Here is a 20,516-nt window from a genome sequence, read left to right on the forward strand (position 1 = left end):
CCCTCCCCTCTCCCCTCTCCCCTCTCCCCTCTCCCACACACACTCCCCTAGAACAAAGAGTTTGAAAGAGGACCTAAAGCGGAAGATCAGGGAGAGCAGAGGGAGAGAACAGCCAGCTCGTGGGTGGTGGGAAACAGAGGGGTGTTTCAGGCGGGAGTTGGGACTGGAATTATCAGGAAGGTTGGTGGGGTCTGCAGTACGGTCAGTGCGGGGCACAGCCCAGGCGTAGGTGTGGGAGCAGGGGAACGAGGCCTGGCTGTGTGGGGGCAGTGAAGACACAAGGCTCCTGGGGTGCATGTGGACGGTCACTGTAAAGTTCAGTCATGTAAGATGAGTAAGTTCTGGAGTACGGCAATGGGACTGTAGTTGACAGTATTGTATTGTGTACTTGAAATTTGCTAAGAGAGTAGACCTTAAGCATTCTCACCACAGAAAAGAAAAAAAAAAGGAAAATGGTAAAGGTGGGAAGTGAATATTTCACTATGGAAACATATGCTGGGTCATCAGGTTGTGCACCTTAAATATATAATTTTTGATGGTCAATTATAACTCAACAAAGCTGGAAACAAACCCCAGTGGGCATTCCCAGTGGCAGGATGAGAGCTTGGGCAGGGATGGGGCCTGAGGGAGGTGTTCAGGTCCCCCGGGCACCCATTGCACCACAGGAGCGGGTGCTGGTGCCCGTGCTGGTTGGGAGGGCCCCCTTCCCTCCCTGGGGGCCTCCCTGGTGCTGTAACAGCAGACCTCCGAGTGCCCTCCTGTCAGGCTCTGCATGGGCCCTTCCATGCCCTACTCCCCTCCATCTGCCACCCTCCTGATTTGGGCTGAGGTGCCCGTGTCACCCTTGGGCAGCTCCTGATAACACAGGGTGTGTTTGAGTGGCTGCAGCGGGGGCTCAGAGGCCTACTGCGCAGACAGTCGCCAGCTCGGCTTCATGCTAGAGTCTCGGCAGCTCGGCAGGTCAGACCTCTGCCACCTGTCAGGTGACCATGCTCTGGCGTGGTTCCACCCACGTGTCCCTCAGGGTGGCTCGCCTGGGAGACGCTGACTCAGCAGGTGGCTGCAGACCTTCCCCAGGACTCTCGCTGTGACTCACCGTGGGCGTGAAAGTGTTCAGAGCAGTGGCCTCGTGCCCCCACTGCAGCCCCAAGTGCCTGATGGCTCTGACTCCCCTTTTTTTGGTTCTCTTTCCCCTCAGCACTTTGCTAGACCGTTGCCTGGTTTCTTTTAGCCCAAGCCTGGTTTTCTGCAGACTCACCATCTGGGGGCTTGTCTTACACTTGGTTTGATCCAGTGGGGTTAATGCACCATCTGTATGTGAGAGGATGTACCGAAAGTGCCTGGTAAACTGAGGAAGCCTACCTACAGGTTAGGTGTTATGAGTCCTGGGGGCTCGGCTGATCTGGAGGAACAGCAGGCCGTGGGTTTGGGGAGAATGCAGAGACTTGTATGCCAGCTGGGATGGGGCAGGGCTGAAACCTGGTGAGCAGGTGGAAGCGGTGAGTGTCTGAGGCCACTGAAGGCTTTTTGGCGGGGCGTGTTGTGATGAGAAGATGAGCAGTGCGATTTGGGAGGATAATCTGACAGCAGGTGGAGACTGGTTGGCAGGGGAGAGACTGGAGAGTCAGGGACCTGCCCGGAGAGCCGTGCGATAGGTGATAGATGGTGGCGGAGGATGGGAAGGGTTACCCAGGGCGGCAGGGAGTGGAGGGGGCAGAAGTGTGAGAAGAGGTGGGTATGTGCGGAGGGAGAAGGCCGAGGGCACTGAGATTTGGAGATGGGGCCGGGACCAGAAGGAGGGGACACGGGAGAGAGCTGGCCAGCAGGTTCTCATAGAGACGACACTAGACTTAGTCCCAGCACCTGTGCCAGACTGGCCTGGCTCTGGGACTGCCAGACCCGACTTTGGGAGTGTGGATGGAGGTGGGCAAGGAAGAAGAGGAAGGCAGTAATTTCCTTCCAACTTCCCGGGCAAAGGGCCTCTCTGGGAGAAGTTTCTAGAAGGTTGAACCTTGACCTTGCTGCCATCCTTCCTCCATGTCTACGTCCCTTCCCCTGCTTAGGTTCCCCACTGCTGTTCATTGCACGGCCCGTTCTTTTGTGCTTCTGGTGGCACCCCACAGTTGGGTCAGCTCTTCCCACAAAGTGCCGGTGCCCGCCTCTGCGTCACAGGATTTGCTGTTAGATGTCCTGCCTCCTGCCATCCCAGCAGCCCAGGCCTGTGCCCTCTGAGACCCTGTAGAGCCCCAAACCCTGAGCTCCCTCGAGGAGATGAGAGCTCAGAGCAGGGTCGGGGGCAAGGGCTGGAGTGACCCACTCCTGTTCCTCTAGACTCATTCCATCAGAGTCCAAGAAAACCCGGAGATATGGACATTGAGGGCGGCTGTGGGGGAGGCATGGCCTTGGGGGACAGCCTGCTGCCTGGGGGCTGAGAAGGATACAGCCGCTCCACCTCCCGTTGCCTGACCCAGTGTGGAGGGGACCAAGGGCATGTGTCTTTCTCTCACTGGAGCATGAGCAGGGCTGGGGCTCACCATCCTTGGAAGCCCTGCGGGAGCAGTGGGAAGAGTTAATGCAGAGGGAGGGAGGCTGTGAATCTGAGTCACCTGTGGTGGTTTTGGCACTAAGTCCTGGAATCTCCTCTTTCTCCCTGCACCTCCCCCACATGGCACTTTCAGAAAAGGTCAGCTGACTGGCAAACACCCGCACTGTTCTTTGTGCTCAGGATTTGGGAGGGGTCTGGGTTTGTGGCTGGGGGAGGTGACTGCAGCCTTCACTGCTTGCTCTGTTTCTGAAGTCAGGTGTCCACCGTGGGCAGAGACTTCTGCCTGTGCTCTGCCTCCTGAGCTGTTAGGTGGAGGAGGGGCAGGGGGCAGCCCGGGTTTCACCTCATAGCCCGCTCCCTGGGCTGTCTCTGCTTTTCTCATAGGCTCTGCCCTAGGATGCAAAACTAAGCTTGGCCTGGCTTCATGCCTTGTGGAGCTAAGGAACCCTTGTGTTTGTGCAGAGCTCTGCTGTGCACGGTCTCCTGTAATCCTCACAGTGCATCAGTGAGGCCCCTTTGTCTATCCCTATTTTCTATAAAGACTAAGGACTGGGGCGCCGCCAACAGATGAACCGACTGGCTCTCCTCTCCCTGCCCTCCCCTCTCCCAGCCCCCTCCCCTCTCCCCTGCTCCTGCCCCTCCCCTTTCTCTCTTCCCGGTGTTCTTTGTCTCCCTTGGTGCTGGTGCTGCCTTTCTCTTTTCTCCCTGCTTCTCCCTTCCTCTTGTCTCCTCTCCACCTCTCCCTCTTTCCTCCTCCTTCTTGCCCCATTCTTCCTCTCTGATATCTGTGTCTCCCCTCTCCCCATGTAAGAGGAGCCTGTAAATCCCCCTCTCTCTGAGGAGCAAACTCCAGTTGGAGGCCAGTTGGCTGGAGCGTCTGCATTCAGACACTCCTCTCCTCCCAGGCTGAGGTGCCAGCCTGTGGAGGGCTTGGTCCTGGGGCTCTGGGGCATTGCCAGCTCCTTTCTGCCTGGGTGACCTGGGCGCCGCCTTCCAGAGTCACAGGTGTCCAGGTCCATGTCAAGGACCTTGGGCTCCTGTGGAACTGCCATCCCGTCACAAAAGGTTGTATGGCCAGGCCTCAGAGGTCATCTAGTTTAGTTGTGTTCTCAAACATTGTTTACTTTTGAGCAGTGGACTATTTTTTAAAACAATTCTGTCCCTAACTCCAACATATAAAACAAAAACAGAGCGGCTTTGGTACAAGCGGGGTGGGGCCCTGGCTCCCGGCTGTCTGCCTGTGTTCTACACAGCCCCGCTCTTTAGTGAGCAGCGTGGGGAGGGGCGTACAGGAAGAAGACATGGACCCTGGGTGGTGGGCTGGGGGGCAGAGACAGCCCTGTCGTACCTGGAACAGTTAGAGCAGGAAAGGCCGCCAGGAGAAACAGGAGCAGGGCCGTGTGGCACAGAGCCCCGCAGGCTGCAGGACGTCCCAGGTGTGGACCTGGCAGTTGCTCAGGGAGGCAACAGTCAGATGGAAGCCAGTGGTGACAGCATGGCCTCTGAGGTGGGCGGGCCAGCTCTGTTCCACACAGGCCTCCCACAGCACTGGCTGGAGCTGCCCTTGGTCCTGGGCTCCAGAATCCAGTCCTGGGGTCCCAAGGGCCCTTCTTCAGGGACGCAGGTTGGTGGCTGGCCAGACTGGATCTTGGCACCCCGAGTCACCGGTGCTGTGGTCTTGAACAGGATCCTCCTGGGTCGGGTCTCTGGCTCCATTCCTGCTGTGCTCCTCATCACCACGGTCACATCTCCACTGTCGGTGGTGACTCTGCTCCTGGCTGGGGCCTCTGTGCGACAGCTGGGCCTTGTTTTGCTGACCAGATGCCCCAGGTGGCAGATGTCTGTGATGTCGAAGGGATTATTGATACTTCTGGCCAAGAGCAGTGATTTAGGCATGATTTCTTGGGCTCCCCATTTGCTTCCGGTGGCCAGAGCTTCCCCCAAAGTGCCTTGGGAACCAAGCCATTTGAAGCCAGGCTAGAAGCACCATGTCCCCCAGCTGCCGCCCGTGGACCACTGTGGTGATGACGATGACAAAGGACTGTTGTTCATGTGCACCCTCGGGTCCCGCATCCAAGTGGTTATGTCAGGAGTGCTTATGCCACAAGAACCCTGGGATCGTCAATACGCCAGCCTTCCTTTCTCATTCCTCACCTTGACCACAGAGCTCCCCAGGGGCCACACAGTTCTTTAGGGTGGAATGGCCAACACCTGGCACTGTTGCCGGATGTTTGCCTGCCATGCACCAGAGGCAGACATCACTAATCACTCAGAGTTCTATTCCCCACTGAGCCCAGATGAGGCTCATGATCCTCCTGGAGCTGCACTCAGATGCCAGTTCTGATCTGTGGCATTCATTCATTCATGCATCTAGTAAAACATGTATTGAGCCACTGTTAGGAGTCAGACAGTCAGTGCAAGGAAGAGAAGATGTGGTCTCTGCCTTGTCAAGAGGAGCTCTGAGTATGTAGACAGGCATGTGAATGGCTTATTACTACATAATGCTGTCAGTTGAAGATGGGACCTAATCACTGAGAGTGTCAGGAAGGGGCCGGGGTCTTTGTGCTGCGTGGGATTGAGCCAGCGCTCTTCACATGTACCCTGTGTTTAATGACGGCCGCGGTGGATGGGAGGGCCACAGAATGTTTGGTCTCATCCGAATCATGGGACAAAGCCTGGCCAGAGACCCAGCCCTCGTGGCCCATCCTAACTAGGGCCTTCTCTCCCACAGGAGCAGGGGCTAAAGGCCAATAACTCCAAAGAGTTAAGCATGTGCTTCACAGAGGTGAGTGAGGCCAGGGTGGGGACTGGGTGCTGGGGACTGGGCCAGAGGGGGCTGTTTCCCAGGCGAGCCTTCAACTTGGAGCCCCAGATCCCACTGCAAGGGCTGGGCCAGCAGAGCTTCTGGCCTGGGTGGGCGCTCATTGCGCTGGGGGTGGGAGGGTGGGTGCAGAGTCTGCATTCAGAACCCTGGGCTGTCTCCTTGGGTGGGAGACAAGTGGCTGCTCTGAGCAGAGGCCCTTCAAGCCTTCATGACTCTTAAGCCAAGTGTACCGAGCGCCTGCTCTGCGCTGGTTCTGTGAGATCGAGGAGATAGATGGGGAAGGACACAGTCCCCTCCTGGAAGGAGCCCAGCACAGGAGTATGCCTCTGCCTCCATGTGTATGGTATGTGTGTAACTCGGATGAGAGGAGAGGGCAGCAGGAGAGAGCGCAGACGGAGGCGTGCGGGGGAAGCTCCGGGAGCAGGAGGGGTTCGAGCACGTTTAGGAACAGGAAGATTGGAGCTTCTCTCTCCTCGCCTCTCAAGAAGCAGGTCCTTGTGGACCCTGGGCGCTTCTTGAGGTCTTTACACTGCACCCCTCCTTGCTGGACACAGACCTTCTTCCCGACTTGGCAGCATCAGCTGAGGCGGGGCGAGCAGTCCACTTTCCTGGGGACTGCTGCCCTGTCTGCCGGAGTGAGGGCCCAGCCCAGCTCTCTGGAAGCCTGGCCTGCCTCTGAGCGAGCACCAGGAGAACAGCCCTGGGTGGACTGGAGGGCAGGGGCTTGAGGAGTCCCTTTCCCAGTCCCTTTCTTTGTCTGACCCCAGCCCTGCTGGCTGTTTGTGGTTCTCTTTGCTGCAGCTCACGACCAATATCATCCCAGGGAGTAACAAGGTGATCAAACCTAACTCAGGCCCCTGCAGAGCCAGACCCTCGGCCGCCTTGACCGCTGTCCCTTTCCTGATGCTGAAGCTGGCCTTGTAGGCGCTGGGAACCGCGTCGGAGATTGCTGAGAGCTGCACAGACGAGGACCCCCACCTGACAAAATGGAAACACACACACACACACCTTGCAAAAAAATTTTTTTTTCCTACCTTGTCTTTGAACCTGTCTCCTCCCAGGTTTCTTCTCTGGACAAGTTTTTCTAAACCAACAGACAAGCAGGTGGGCAGCCTGAGAGCTGGCCTGGAGGTCCCCTGGTAGGGGAACCCAGGCAGAGGAGGGCATGGGAGTCTAGAAATGCCCTCACTTCCTCCTGGCATTTTCCTCTCTGGACCCTGCCGACAAAGGAGACCAAGGTGCCCCCCTGTAGCCCAAGAGACTGTGACTGTGCTGATACGGGCCGGACCGGGGCAGGATGGCTACAGCTGTTCTTCTCAAGCTACCCGCTTGGGGGGCCCGCCAGGGGTTGGCAGAGGGTGACGGGCAGCAGAGCAGCGACTGCTCCCCAGGGGTCTGGCTGGGCACCTTCGGTACTTCTGCTTGGCTTTGTGGATGGAGTTTATTTTGGCCTCCCTCTCTGCGTGCTGGGTGTGTCTTCGTCTGACCTGGGAACCCCCAGGATGCCTGTGAGGGGCTCCCCGAGCATAGCGCCTAGGGGCAGGGCCGCTCTGGGAGGCTTGGGCGCTCTGCCCCTTGGGGACCCCCTGGGAGGAGGGAGCAAACGGGGCAGCACTCAAGCCTGTGTCTTCCGCCTTCAGGGCAGGAATTTTGAAATCAGAGCGAAGTGATCCTTTGTTGGCTCTTTTGGTTTCTCGCGGGTCCATTTGGCAGGTCTCCCTTCAGGGAGAGTGGCTGCTGAGAGGGGCAGAGAAGACCAGTTGGGGCGTCTACCTACTGCCCCACGCTGTGGTCCCCCTGCTCCTCTCGTCCAGTTTCTCTGTCCTGTTCCCAAGACGTCTGCCAACTGTATGTACATAAGAAGGCTCCTTCCTCAACATATATGTATATACACATCCATATACATATATCATGTGGTTTCCCCTTTCTTTCCTTTTTTTAAACAAACTATCAGAATAATACCCCAACAGATAAGCGAAAATGTATTATTGTAAAGTTTATTTTTTTTAATAATGTTGTCTATAATGGGAAGAAAAGGAGATTGATTCCCGTGTCCCTGCCTGGGTCGGGCTGACGGGGCTGTGCAGGGGGCTCCCGATCAGTATTCACGCTTAGCCAAGGCTCCAATAAATGTGCTGGGAAGCTGTTTCCTCTGCCTCACTCTGGGTGTGCCTTCTCCTCGGTTTGTCCTTGGTCCCGTGCCACCTCTTGGCTGCTTACCTGGGGCTCCCACTGGCCTTGGGGAGTGTGTGTGTGTGTGTGTGCACGTCTCCATCCATTGTGTGTCCTTGGTGTGGGTGACGGAGCTCTGTGAGGAGCTGGTTTTGTACTTGGAGGGTCTGAGAGTCTTGGCTGTGCCGAGCCCGCTGGTTGTCATCTCCCACCTCCTGTTCCCAGTCAGAGCCAGTGCCCATTGCTCCCAAACTGGAAGAGAACGAAAGTGGCCGTGGGGATGGAGGGAGAGACAGATGGCTGTTATACCTCGGCTGTGTTTTTGTTTTAAGGCTGCCTGGGTGGTCCTGGTAGGCGGCCTTGTTACTCTCATGGAGAGTGGGGTGGTGTCTTCCCGGTGGAACTTCTGGTTTATTTGAGGTATGTGATCGTGAATGCAGGGAGCTGGACTCTTGGGTCCCACCAGAGAAGACAGCTGTGGGTGTTTTGGGATTGGAGTCCAAAAGAGCAAAGATTTTTTTTTTTGGTCTGTGTCCGTTCCTTCTTTCCACCGGACTCTGGGCCTGCTGTATTCTCTTGGAGGGATTCTCCCCGGAGAGGATGAGGATGGCTGCCAGCTAAGTGTGTATGTGTGCATGCACATGTGTGCGCGGGCTTGCAAGTATTCACGTGCGTGTATGAGAGTATGCACACGGCAGGAGGGAGGAGGGAAGACTGTCAGGTGAGGGGATGTCCCCACTCTTAGCAGGGCCTTCCGGGCTGCACATGATCCCATCCTGTCACTATCGGGAGATGGCATGCTATTTTCCAGGCTCCCGATCCTAAGTCCCCTCACATGGCTCTCATTTCTGATTGCACACACACTGGGAACATTGGTCCGTGGTGGTGATCACTCTGATGTACTGTGTTCTGGCCTCTGCATAGTGGGACAATGAGACAAGCCAGCCCTCATCCTGAGCCACCACTGGCCTTACTGTGGGTGGAGAGGGCCATGGAGTCCACTTGGGAACCTGTGTTCTTGGCAATTGGCAAAGCTGGTTAACTTCAAAGGCTTTGGGGAAAGGCAGCTCACAGAATCCGTGGGGTGAGGCGGGCCCAGGGGAGGTGAGAGGCAGGAACCTAGGACATCTGAAGGGGACACTACTGCCTGTGTGATGGATGACACACCAACCATCACTCGCCTGGCTAAATTGGGTCTTTGTGCCGACCTCCTGCCGCACTTGGGTGGGAGAGGAGGGTATGTCACGTCTGGCATCCCTAATGGGAGCAGCCCTTGGATTGCATAAGGGGGGAGAGAAAATTTCCCCAAAGGAAAATAGGGACGCCCTTATGAAAGAGGAATGGATGCTGGTCAGCTTTACTTTGCCTTAGAACACCTCCCCATCCAGGTATCATATAGCTGAAATTTTACCGTTAAATATTCATTGCTTTGGTTGAGACGATCCCTGTTCTCTGTGATTCTCTCAAAATATGTAAATAAAGTTGGGAAAAATAAAATGTTACCATCTTAAAGCTAGTTAGTTTAATGGTTTGAATGAACGTGGTAACATTAAGACACTTGGACCTAGAGCTTGAGATTGTGGTTGAAGGGCCGAGAGGAAAAAGAAAGGAGTCAGGAGCAGGTTGGTAGGGCCACCAGAGAGAGATGTTAAATTACCTTAAATTATGTTAGGGTTCTTTGGGGGAGTTAGCCACATACCATATAGGCCCACTGTGCCTCCAGCCCAGAGTCAGCAAAGTCTATAAAATTCGCTTTCTTTGCCACTAGCCCCTGGGGCTTCTTGATCGGGCCTGCATGTGTCTGCAGGGCTGCCTTGTCCTTGTTTTCTGGGCTCCAGTACCTTGTTGAGACTGAGCCACACAGGAGTGCTTCTCCCCTCCGGGGAACTTTCAGCCTCGGACAATTTTGCTCAGCCAAGAAGCCAGCCATCAGCTTCCCACTTGGCTCTTGACCCTGCCGCCCTCCTCTCACTGCAGCAAGGATCACTCGGACTGGGCTAAAGGCCTGGCGGAGACCCCCGGTGGCAGAGGACTAAGGAGGGCAGTTCAGAAGCTTGGGGGAGTCGGCATTGAGCGAGCTGTGCCCTGGTCCTGCAATGACCTGGTGGCAGGCCACGCAGCTGGGCTTCTGCCTTGTTGGAGAGCAGACACGGGGTCGTGATCTCAGTTGCCTGCACCCCAGGCCCTGCCTTCATAACCTGCTTGGCAACACAGGTTTCCCAAGACTGAGCCCAACCATGTTCTCGCGAGTCCTTCCAAGACATGAGCCCTGACTTGATCCTCAGGTCCTAGTCGGATCCTGCTATCTCCACCAGGCTTTCCTGATGCCAGGCAGCTGGGGCCTGCCAGGATGGCCATTTCTCTCCTGCTCCCGGGCTCCTGCCCATGGCTCACCTGTTCACTGAGATGTCCACCCAGGAGCCCTGGTTTAACCTCCCCAGTGCCGGGTAACTGCTGGTCCCTGGGCTCCCAGAGACTGATGGTCCACTTGCAGTGGCTCAACTTCATGCCAGAAGGCCTTGTGAGTCTGTCTGTGTGTTTGTGGGTGTGTGTGGGTGTGTGTGGGTGAGTGTGTCCGTGTCCCCGTCCCTAGTCTCAGCCCAGTGCCACTGACCTCCAAATGCCTGAATAAGACAAAGTCTCCTTTACTCACATAAGGGCAAGGCCCCAGTGTTAACACTGCCAGGTGGAGAAATTCTTTGCCAGCCTTTTCTAATCTGTGAAGTGAGTTTAAATCGGGCCCTCCCTCTCAAGTCGGCTAGGACGCCAGGGGATACAGTGGTCATATTCTGTATTAACACAAATAAATGAATTCATTGCCTGTTGTTCAGTCTTTTAAAGGGTCTCAGTGGGAGTAGATATTCGTCTTTTAAAAATAGATTAAATTTTTTAGGAAAATCCTAAGCCATTTGGAACCCAAATGGTGGGTACCGTCCTTGCTGGTGGATTCAAGTGGTGGAAAGGCTGGTTTCTGGTCACCTTGTTCAACCTTGGTTAACTCATCTACAAAGGTCTATTAGATGATAGTTAAGGTGCTTCTCAACTCTAAACAAGCTGTGGATGGGTGGGGGAGGGAGGAGAGACAGAGGTGAGACAGACAGGTGAGATGGTCTTCCTGCCTAGCACCTCCAGTGTCCTGAGCAATGGGAGCGAGCCAGTCTGCCCGGGGAACCACCTCGCACTTCTGAGTTCTGATGTATTTTCTAAAACCCCAGCATTACACCTCCTACATTAAAACAAGTGGGTAAATAGAAAGGGCTGTGAAATCTTCACAAAGACATTGTCCTCAAAGTCCAGGCTGTGCAGAGCGTCAGTTAACCCGAGCGTGATCTGCCACGTTCCACTTCTAGAGGGAAGTACTTATTTTGTGCAGTACCTTCCAGAGCAGAAAAAGAGCAGTGAACATTTTAGAAGGATTTTAATAGCGTCACTCAAACCACATGTAGATATTTTAAAATAGGTATATTTAATATTTAACTGATGCTTTCATGGCTCTCACCATGTGCCAGGCCCTGTTCCAAAATTGTGTGAGTTCTAAAAAACTCCCTTTGTCCCCACTGGGATGCAGTGAGGTTGGTGCTGTATCCCCATTCTGCAGACAAGCAGACCGCAGCATAGACAAGTTCTTATCTTGCCCAGGGTCATACAGAGGGAAGGTGGCAGCGCTCAGATGCAAGCCCTGGCGGGTGACTTGTTGCTCTGTGCTTTAACTGCCATGCCAGGCTGCCACCCGAACTGAGCTGCCGCATTTGTGCCCTGCCCTGTGGCTGCCCAGACACAGGCAGCCACTTTCCTGGGAGCTCCAGTTAATCTGGGCTTCATTGCTGCGTTCTTCTCTCCCTCTCCAAGGTGAGCAAGTTGTGTAAATAGCTCATTAAATCCAGTATGGTGTGGACTCAAGAAAGGAGAGAAGCACAAGGAAGATGCTGCTGCAGAGGTGGCCCTGCCCCAGGGCCTTTTGGTGGGGGCGTGGAGGAGGGCGTGAGCGTCCCACCTCACCGTTTGCCATCCTGATCTTGCTGGGGTGGATGATGGCCTTGTCAGGAGACAGCTTTGACTGGAAGCTGGCCTCTCCAGGAAGGAGGCTGACCAGCTGGGAACCTGCTTGCCTGACTCTGGACTGCTCTTGCCTTGGGGGCACCATGGTGATGAGGGGTCAGGCGGACCTGGATTTGAATTCCAAATATGCTGCTCACCAACAGGGTGACCACGTACAGTCTGAGCTTCACTTTTATCATCTGTAAAATGGGGATGGCAGTCCCTCCTCATAGCAACAGTGTTGGGATTAAATGGGATACCTACCAAGTTCCTGGCCCACAGTGAGGCTCAGCTGCGCCCCTCCCCTCCCCCAGTGGGTGTACCACCCTGGGCCTCTGTGGATCCTCAACACCTGCCTGGCCTGCCAGGGCTCCTCCTTTTGACAGGGGGAGGAGCTGTGCTGGGTTCCATCCTTGAAGCTTCTCCCTTCCTCCCCCTGTCTGTGACCTTGGAAGCTTCCATGGATTCTCTGTGGCAGACACAAGAACATGATCATTTTCAGGCTCCTGGACTGCGCTCTTGGAAGCATTGCCAAGTGGAGTTAAGAGGGCAGGAGAGATGGGGAGAGGAAAAAGGAAACTTCCTTGTATTTGTAAAGCAAAGTTGATTTGATCTGCGAGTCGCTGGGGACAGTGGCTACATCCGAGTGTCATGCGTCCCCTTGATTGGCCACCCTCTCTCCGTGCATGAGGCAGAGGATGTGCTGTTGCAGTGAGCACACTAGCTCAAAACTGGGAACAGGAAGTGGTGATTGGCATGGGAGCTGAGGGCTGCGTCAGCATCTTTGGGAGCCAGGCTGGTGTGGGTCCCTGGTGGGGCCAAGGCCAGAGCAGAGTGGCTTAGCTACATGGGTTCCCAGGGACTCCCTGCAGGGAGAGAGCCCCAGCCTCCCTAACTCAGCTTTTGGGAAGGAGTTGTGTGTCACCTTGACGTTTTCCGAGCAGAACCATCTCTCCTCTGTGATTCTGCTACAGAAAACAGGCTGGCAGTGAGGTGAGCGTCTGATGCCATGTCCGGGTCCATGACCTCTGCCAGAAGGCTGGGGCGTACTGGAAAGGAGGGCAGGGATCCCGGGTTCAAGTCAGCTAGTGACCCTAGCTAAGTCGCTGAGCCTCTCTGTGCCTCACAGATGTTACTCTAGATCAAGGTTTGGCAAACTTTCTTGTAAAGGGCCAGGTAATAAACGTTATAGGCTCTGTGGGCCATGCCATCTTGGTTGCAGCCACCAGCCCCGCCCTGCAGCTTGAAAGCAGTCAGAGGCAGTACGTAAATGACCGGGGCTGGCTGTGTTCCCGTAGAACTGTGTTTACAAAACAGGCCCAGGCTGGACGTGGCCCGGGGGCCGCAGTGTGTCACCCTCTGCTCTAGATGGTCTCTGAGACCAACGTCTCAATCCTGGGCTTGACCACAGAGCTTTGGTGGCAGAAGCAGTGATGGTGGGTGATGGGGCTGAAATCACCTTAGGTTGGAGGAAGAGAGAGGGCAGATTGCCACTGTGACAAGGGCGTGAATCACCGCCCAGTGGGTGAAAGAGAGCACTGGGAGAAGAGGTCCTGCGTGGGGCGGAGTTGTGAGAAGAGAAGCTAGGGGCCTGTGGGCCGCACACACGTGTGGCTGCAGGCTGGAGCAGGGGGCTGCACGTACGATTGTGAAGTTGTGCTCTGCACAGAGTGGTGGGCCAGGAGGGCCAATGGGGCCGAAATTCAGCTGTGCTCAACTCATCCATCTGTGTGCCCATCCTGGGCCTTGGCCCTGAGGAGCGGGCATCGTTCCCTGGTTTGCACAAAGACACCTGTATGTGCTGGAGCAGGACCTGTGGCCGAGAGTGAGGGAGGCCGCTGTGGAGGGGTGGGAGGGGGAAAGGGTCATAGGCACACAGAGAAGGCCAGGGCACGGCAGCGGGGCCTCCAAAAGCCCTGTCTGGCTGTCGGCAAGTCACTTAACCTGCTGGCCTCACTTTCCTGATCTACAGAGAGAAGGGTCAGAGCCGCTGCTCTCCAAGGTCCCTTCCACCATGGGATTCTGTGATTCTCTGACTGCCAGCTAGTTCTGAACTCACCAGCCCGGCACGGAAGGACTGGGAAGGAAACGGAATTCATCTCTCTTTCAATAAACACTGCCACCCGCTTGGTTGCTCCAGTTTTTCACTGAACGTCTCATGCAGGGCCGTGGACTCCTGCCGTGGGGCTCATTCTGGGTTTGGCTGATGGTGGCACGCCTCACGCTTTGCCCCATTCACTCTCCTCAAAAGAGACCATTTCCTGGAAAGTCACAGCCGCCAGGCCACGTGGAGCAAGGATGGACCGGTCCCGGCCTCCCTCCCTGGAGAGGGCACTCTCGAGTCGCAGCCTTGACCTGAGTGCTGCTGAGCAGGCCAGGGTCTGGGGCCTCCTATGCTTCACCACCCAGACAGAAGTGACTAATTCTCGTCTAAGAGTTTGCACAACCGCCATGGCTGGCACGATTCAGGGAGCCGAAGCTCTTGCAGCCAGAAGAGAGGCTTCTGGGAAAAGGTGCCCATTGATTCTCCTGGGCCTGCAGTGGACTGCCTGACCCCCACCCCCACCCCCCGCAGGAGGTTAACAGCTTATAGTAAAGGCTGCAGCTCTCACCCTGCTCCATTTAAAATCCAGAGTCCAGCCTGGCTGGCCAAACAAATCCTTGTGGGATGACACTTTTATCCTCAGTGGAAGATGAAAGGCCTTCTTTTCAGGGATCCCAGCAATCTGAAATCACTCTTAATTCTCACTGTGTCAGAAAGCGGGTGAGTGTGAGGCCACACTGACGTGAAGGACGAGTGCTAAAACACCGCCTCCAGGAAGCGTGTATACAGCGTTTCTCCCTGGGCTGTGAAGCCACCTTCTTTTCCAGAAGGAGGACATGCGGCCTGACTGATGCTTGGAAATGGTGCAGGCGTGCTATTGTCCGGGTGACGGGATGACCCCTCGCCAGCCCCTCATACTCGCCCAAACCGTGCCTCCTGCTGTCCAGCCTCAGGGCAGCCGTGGAGAGGACAGGTCTCTGGGCGTCAGCAGGCAGCACGTCCTCCACACCGCCTGCATCTGCCTGCAAGTTGGCGCCCCACTCTGAGAGCAGGCCCGGGGCCTTCTTTCCCATGCGTCTAGGGCACAGCTCAGCCTGGCCCGGTCCTGGGCCTCTCCATGTGGACCCAGCGTGAGATCTGATAGTGTCAGGACAGTGGGAGGCCTCTGGGTGTCCCTTCTTCTGGGTAACTGTGACTAATTGCAAGGCTGATTCCGGTGAAGACAATGCTCCGGGGATCCCTCAGGGCTCTGTCCTCTGTGGGACCTCTGACTTCCACCCTGGGGTGCTGCCCCAAGACCCTCCCTTCTCCTCTCCTGGCTCCACCCTCTGTTGTCAGGCCGGGGCTGGGCCCTGGACACCTTCCCTCATTGCTGGAGCCATTCCAGAGCCTGCGCCTTGGGTGGCAAGTGTAGGTTTAGCGAGGTATGTGGACGCTGGGCATGGCTCTGTTGGCGCCACAGGTTCCCTCACGCCAGGTGCCGTGTCCCTTGAGGGGTTCAGCTGGCCACAGATGTGGAGTCGCAAACACTCTCCCCCAGGAGCATCATCTTTTGTCCTCCTCTGGAGGCCTCCTCTGCCAGGCTGGGCTTCTCAGGGTCACCTCCTGCACAGGCATTTGATCAGCACTGTAGGCCCTGGAGAACAGGGGCTTCCTTCCTCCAGGTCCTCTGCTTCAGGTCAGCTTCCTGGTCCTCTCAGCGGCTGGACATAACTCAGCAGCATCTGGGGCCTGTCCGCCCACAGCCCCTGGACTCACCGCTGGCTGGTCCCATCGGGGTGGTCCTGCCTCTGTTCTCCCACCGTCCAGTCCAGCCCCTTAATAGGGCCCTCTCCCTTCCCTGGGCAGTGGCGTTGACAGCAGACACTGGGGAGGGGAGGTCTCATAAGTCAGTTAGGCTCCGCACCCCCACAGGGCTTGTCCTAGGACTGCCACTGCCCCCGGGTCAGCCTCTTCAGACTTCACATGTGCTTTCTTGCATCCCCATCAACCTGGGGCCAGACTCCTCTCACCTGAATTACTTGGGAGGTTAAGGGAGACTCACCTAAGTGAATAAAAATCTGAACTATAGAATCTTGCTTAACAAATGTGGTATAATCTCTCTGAGTAGGAGAGAGCCCTTGGAATGGCCTGGAAGGCCTGTGGGGTCTGGCCCGGCTGCCTTCCCTACCTCCTCGCCACCTGCTCTCCCCTCCACTCTGCTCCACAGAGCGCACATTGGCCTCCTTGCTGTTCTCCAAACATACCAACCTGGCTCTCACCTCGGGGTCGTCACAATAGCTGTTCCATCTCTCTAGGATGCTCTTCCAGTCATTGTAGCTCCCTCCCTCCCTCCCTCCCTTCAGGTCCCTGATCACATGTCAGCTAATTAAAGAGACCTTCCCTGTTCAGGGCACCCCTCCCTGCCCCCACCTCAGGGCTTCCCATTCCCTAACACTTTACTGTTCCGAAGCTCTTATCCCCTTCTGAGAGACCATGTACATGCACATATGTTTGTGCGCAGGTGCATGCATGTGCGTGTGTGGGTGCGTGTTGGGTATTTATGATCTACCTCCTTCCACCAGAATGTAAGCTCCAAGAGGCCAGGATCCTTATCTGTTTTCTTTTTTTCCCCACTGCCGTATCTTTAGCACCTAGAACAGTGCCTGGCAGAAAGAGGGACTTCGGCAAATGTTTGTTGAATGACTGAAAGAAAGTAGGTATGGAGTTTCAGTGGGTCCCAGGAGAGTGTGCAAGTGGCACACTCAGGGAAAACAGAGTTGGGGAGAAACAGAGAGAATCTTGAACTAGTATCTCAAAGCAGAAGCCCATAGAGTGCTGGTCTGGGGCAGCTCTTCCTCACTGTTGAGGCCAGTCCAGAGCCTACCCCTTATTCCAGGCCACCAGCACGTCCTCAACAGCAGGGCTGAGGCTAGAACTCTGGACTCCATTTCCTAGCCTGATCCCGGTTCTCCTGCTTCCACCCTGCAGAATGGCTCCTTCTCTTAGGCGGTTCCGTGCATACCCTGCAATCTCATTTGAAAGGATTAATTTGCTCAGCAAACTCTCTTCTGGCAGGTAGAACAACAGGGACTTTCAGTGGAGCCACGAAGCGCCATGGATTTAGAGCTGGGCGGATCTGACGAGGGTGTTTGCAGAGACCCCCGTGGGGAGAGTGTCTCGGCTGCGGATGGAGACTCAGGCATCTGCTTAGGCAAGTTCACTTGAGTCCCTCTGCAGGAAGCTTATCTTGGAAGCAAGCTGGCAGTCGTCTGGGTTTCTCCATCCTGTCCCTCCAAATAACTGCCAGTCCTGGTTTACCCACCCTCACTCTCCTGGTTAAAAAAAAGATGTCCGGCGCCAAAAAGCCGGGCATCTGCAAGTCTCCTTCCGAATTTGCACCAAGTGTGTGTGCTTGCTCTGCGCTGTGGCCAGGTGTCCTGGTCAATGACGTGGGAAGTTAGTAAGGAAAGATCTCCCCCATGTACGAGGCTGGGCGCAGAAGGGTTAAAGAGGGGCCTCGACGGAGAGGGCCAAGAAGGGCGGCAAGGGGTTATTTACTAAGCAGAGCTACTGGTAATAAAAGGGGACAATCGCATTTTGCTTGTCCAGGTATGGGATTGAGAGAGGCCGTTACAAAGGGATGAGGAACTTGTTAGAAGTCACCAGGCCGTTTTAACCAGAGATCAGCAGCTGTCTCTCAGAAGGGGGAGGAAATAGATACGACCTCAGGGGGATGACAAAAATCGAGAGATTCCAGTGTGCCCCAGTGAGCACACATAACTGCATGAAACACCTGTTTGGGTGAGCAGCCTGCCTCTGATGACCACCGCCCCGCAGCCGGCGATGGATGGAGAGTAGGGCCCAGGGCCGGAGGCAAATGTCCCTCTGCTGCTGGCCACAGAGCTGCTGACTTTTAAAGACACGGGAGAAGGGAGGGACCGAGAACGGCAAGTTCTAGGTCTTAAGTGTCTAAATTTACTGACAATCTTACTGTGAAAAATGCTCAGCGTTTGCACTACGCCATGCTCTCCTCTCTGGGAGGACGCGTGGGAAAGCCCGCGTGTGGCGCTGCCGGCTGGACCTCGGCAGATCGGGTCAGCTGGTATCAGGACGGACGGGCCACATGTGTTTCCTCTTTCCTATGCCCCACCTGCAAGGAGGGGTGACGGGGTCTGTGTATACCACTGGGTGTGTGTAGGCACACACGTAGAGATTTCTCGTTGGCAGAACATGGAGGTGGTGGAATTGTTTACTCTTTCACAGTTCTCTGAACCAACCTCTGAGTTCCTTTGTGGGAAGCTGACTGACCAACAAGGCAACAGGAAGTGAACCATGGAACCGGCCTCCTTGGCCTGGCCTGCATCCACCCAGCTGCTTGTGGTCTCAGGCGACCATGGGACCACAACTGGGCCTGGCACAGGCCAGAGGAGCAGAGGGTCCTGCTGCCGCTGTTCTGTCTCAGACTCCAACGGAGAGCCTGGCAGTCCAGGGCCCTTTCCCTAATGGCCCCGGGACGGCATTCTTCCTGTGACAATTTGCAACTAGTGAAGAATTTGCTAAGCCCCTCATCTGGCTTTTAAAAATGTCATAACTCAGAGCACACAAATTCAGGGAGAAGTCGGACGCATGGACAGAAAGAGGAAAGCATCCACAGAGAAGGCTGGTGGCAGGATTTCCCTTCTCGCTTTTCTTGGCTTCTCTGCGCACAGTGGAGATCGCCTCATAAGAGAAGATGGAGGGGCCTTTGCACACAGCGGCCCTTTGGATGGGGTCTAGGATGTGTTCATCCTTTGGGGAATTCTGTGTATGGCCCTCGGGGCTGTACTGAAGTGGCTGTGTCCTTGAGATGGAGGGCAGGCAAAGGGCAGAGTGGCCCTGACAGGTTTCACTCCACTGGGAAGTAGTCTTTAGTGGGGGTGCCTGGCTGCCTGCTCCACCAGGATGAACAAGGCCTTCTGCTGGGCCTGGAGGAAAAGGTGTGAGGGAAAAGGTATCTGCCTGGGAGTCAGGAAAGCAAGGCTGTGGTCCCTGTCCTGGTCTAGGACACTGCCTTGTGTCGGCCTCAGTTTCTTCCTCTGTCAAAGGAGTGGTTTGGACCAGGGGATCAGGCAATCTAGAATGAGTGGGATGAGTGAGAGCTGTGGGTGGCCAGCTCAAGAAGATGGGCTGTCCCAATGTGGGCTGGTTCAATTTCTAGGTCCTCCAACATAAGCTCCAGCTATGTGGTCTTGGGAAGCCACCCAACTTCTCTAAGTCTCAATATGTCACCTGTAAAGAGGGTTAAGTGGCACTTACTTTGAAGAAGTGAGAGAACTGAATGAGCCCATGTGCATGGAGTGCCCAGCGCAGGGCCTGGTACGCTTCCTTGATGTTAGACCCCTCTGGAACAGGCCGCAATGCCCTTTTTGCCTTGGTCACCAGAAAACTCAAACACTGTGTAGGGCCCATAAGGTCTGAAATACTTGTGCTACCCAACCCCACTTACCCGTGCTTCAGAGAAAGCTTCTCTGCCTCCCCGGGCCTGGGAAAGAGGCCCCTCAGTGCTCGCGGCATCCACGCTCTCCTCCAGCACGGCCAGGCTGATGGGCTCGTTCCCTTTCTCTCAACACACACACACTCACACACGTGCACGCACACACAACTTTGAGTTCCTTGAGGGCAGGGAGTCTGCACAGCCGGCATGGAACACCCGGGATCGGGCATTCCCGAGGCGCTCCACGAACGCTCCGTGAGTGCAGAGATGCGTGAATGAACAAGCAGCAAGTAAAGCATTTTATTTCAGGAGTCAGATAGAATCATCTTCCTGTTCTACTCCTTGGGTTTTGATCTTTTACAATTATTGTACACCTTTTATTAAAAACACAACTTTAAAGCTTTTTGGAATTATGTTGAGTGAGGGACATAAATAATGCACAAATAAATAACTACCTTTCTCTCCCACAATGCCTTCTTGGCCAACTCCTGCCAGCAAGAGCCTTGTGCTCAAGAACATGGACTTTGGAGGGAGGCAGGACCTGCACTTTCCTGACTCTGTCACTTAACAGCTGTGTGAACGTGGGGCAAGTTGCTTTGCCTCTCTGACCCTCTGTTGCCTTATTTATGAAAATGGAGGTGATGACATTTCCCTCATAGGGTGGTGGGAGATTGAACAAGTGAAGAGAGCGACGCAGTCCTTGGCCCATAGGACGCGCTCAGCAGACGCTTGTCGGGAGGGGAAGGGAGTCTCCGGTGCAGGCATGTCACGTGCCCTGGGTGTCCTGCCGTTCCCACTCGGCTCTGACTCCTCGAGACCAGGCACCATGCCTGAGCTCCTCCTGTGTACTCTGACCTCCTGGCTCAGTGCTGGGCACATTGGCCCTGCAAACCCCTGAATAAACTTCTGAACACCAGTGGAGAGAGCGTGCAGGCAGTATCAGTCTGGCCGCTGGACTCCCAGCACGTAGATGTGGGAGGGGCCTTTGAGGTCAGCTGGTCTGACTCCCATTTTACAGTGGGAGAGATTGAGGGCTAGGTGCTGGCTGGCCAGGCTGGCCCGGACCACGGGCTCCTGACGTCAGGCAAGAACACCTTCCCCTCCCCAGGTGTTGCTCCACCTGGCCATCGGTGGAGACACTCTCCGGGACAGACTGAGCCTGGCCCAGGATGTCAGCCCTCCAAGCTCATGTCTTTGCGGCTGTCCCGAAGCTGCGGTAGGGACCCACGGTGTGGTGCAGACATGGAGCTTTCTATTTCCAAAGTGCTGTTTCATAGCCCTGATCTCATTTCATCCTCGCAGGGACTGTGTGAAGTAGGCCAGCTGGTGTTTTCATCTGGAATCTCTGTGAGAAGCTTGAAGGCCAGAGAGGTTAAGTGATGGGGGGAAAGCCCTCAGCCAGTTAGCGGCCGAGCTGGGGTAGGAGCTGCCGTCTGGG

The 20,516-nt window shown here is 55.6% G+C and overlaps 1 protein-coding gene across 1 annotated transcript in view; it reads left to right on the forward strand.

Annotated features, from left to right (window-relative positions):
- GFRA2 (GDNF family receptor alpha 2) overlaps window positions 1–7,529 on the forward strand; it is a 79,381-nt gene extending 71,852 nt beyond the window's left edge. The window contains exons 8-9 of the mRNA XM_046656769.1: window positions 5,277–5,330; window positions 6,171–7,529. Of these exons, the coding sequence (XP_046512725.1) occupies window positions 5,277–5,330; window positions 6,171–6,293 (177 nt within the window). The 3' untranslated portion in view covers window positions 6,294–7,529. The remainder of the gene's footprint in view (window positions 1–5,276; window positions 5,331–6,170) is intronic.
- Window positions 7,530–20,516: the final 12,987 nt, after the last annotated feature.

This window comes from Equus quagga, chromosome 3, assembly GCF_021613505.1.
Source record: "Equus quagga isolate Etosha38 chromosome 3, UCLA_HA_Equagga_1.0, whole genome shotgun sequence".
Lineage (NCBI taxonomy): Eukaryota > Metazoa > Chordata > Mammalia > Perissodactyla > Equidae > Equus > Equus quagga.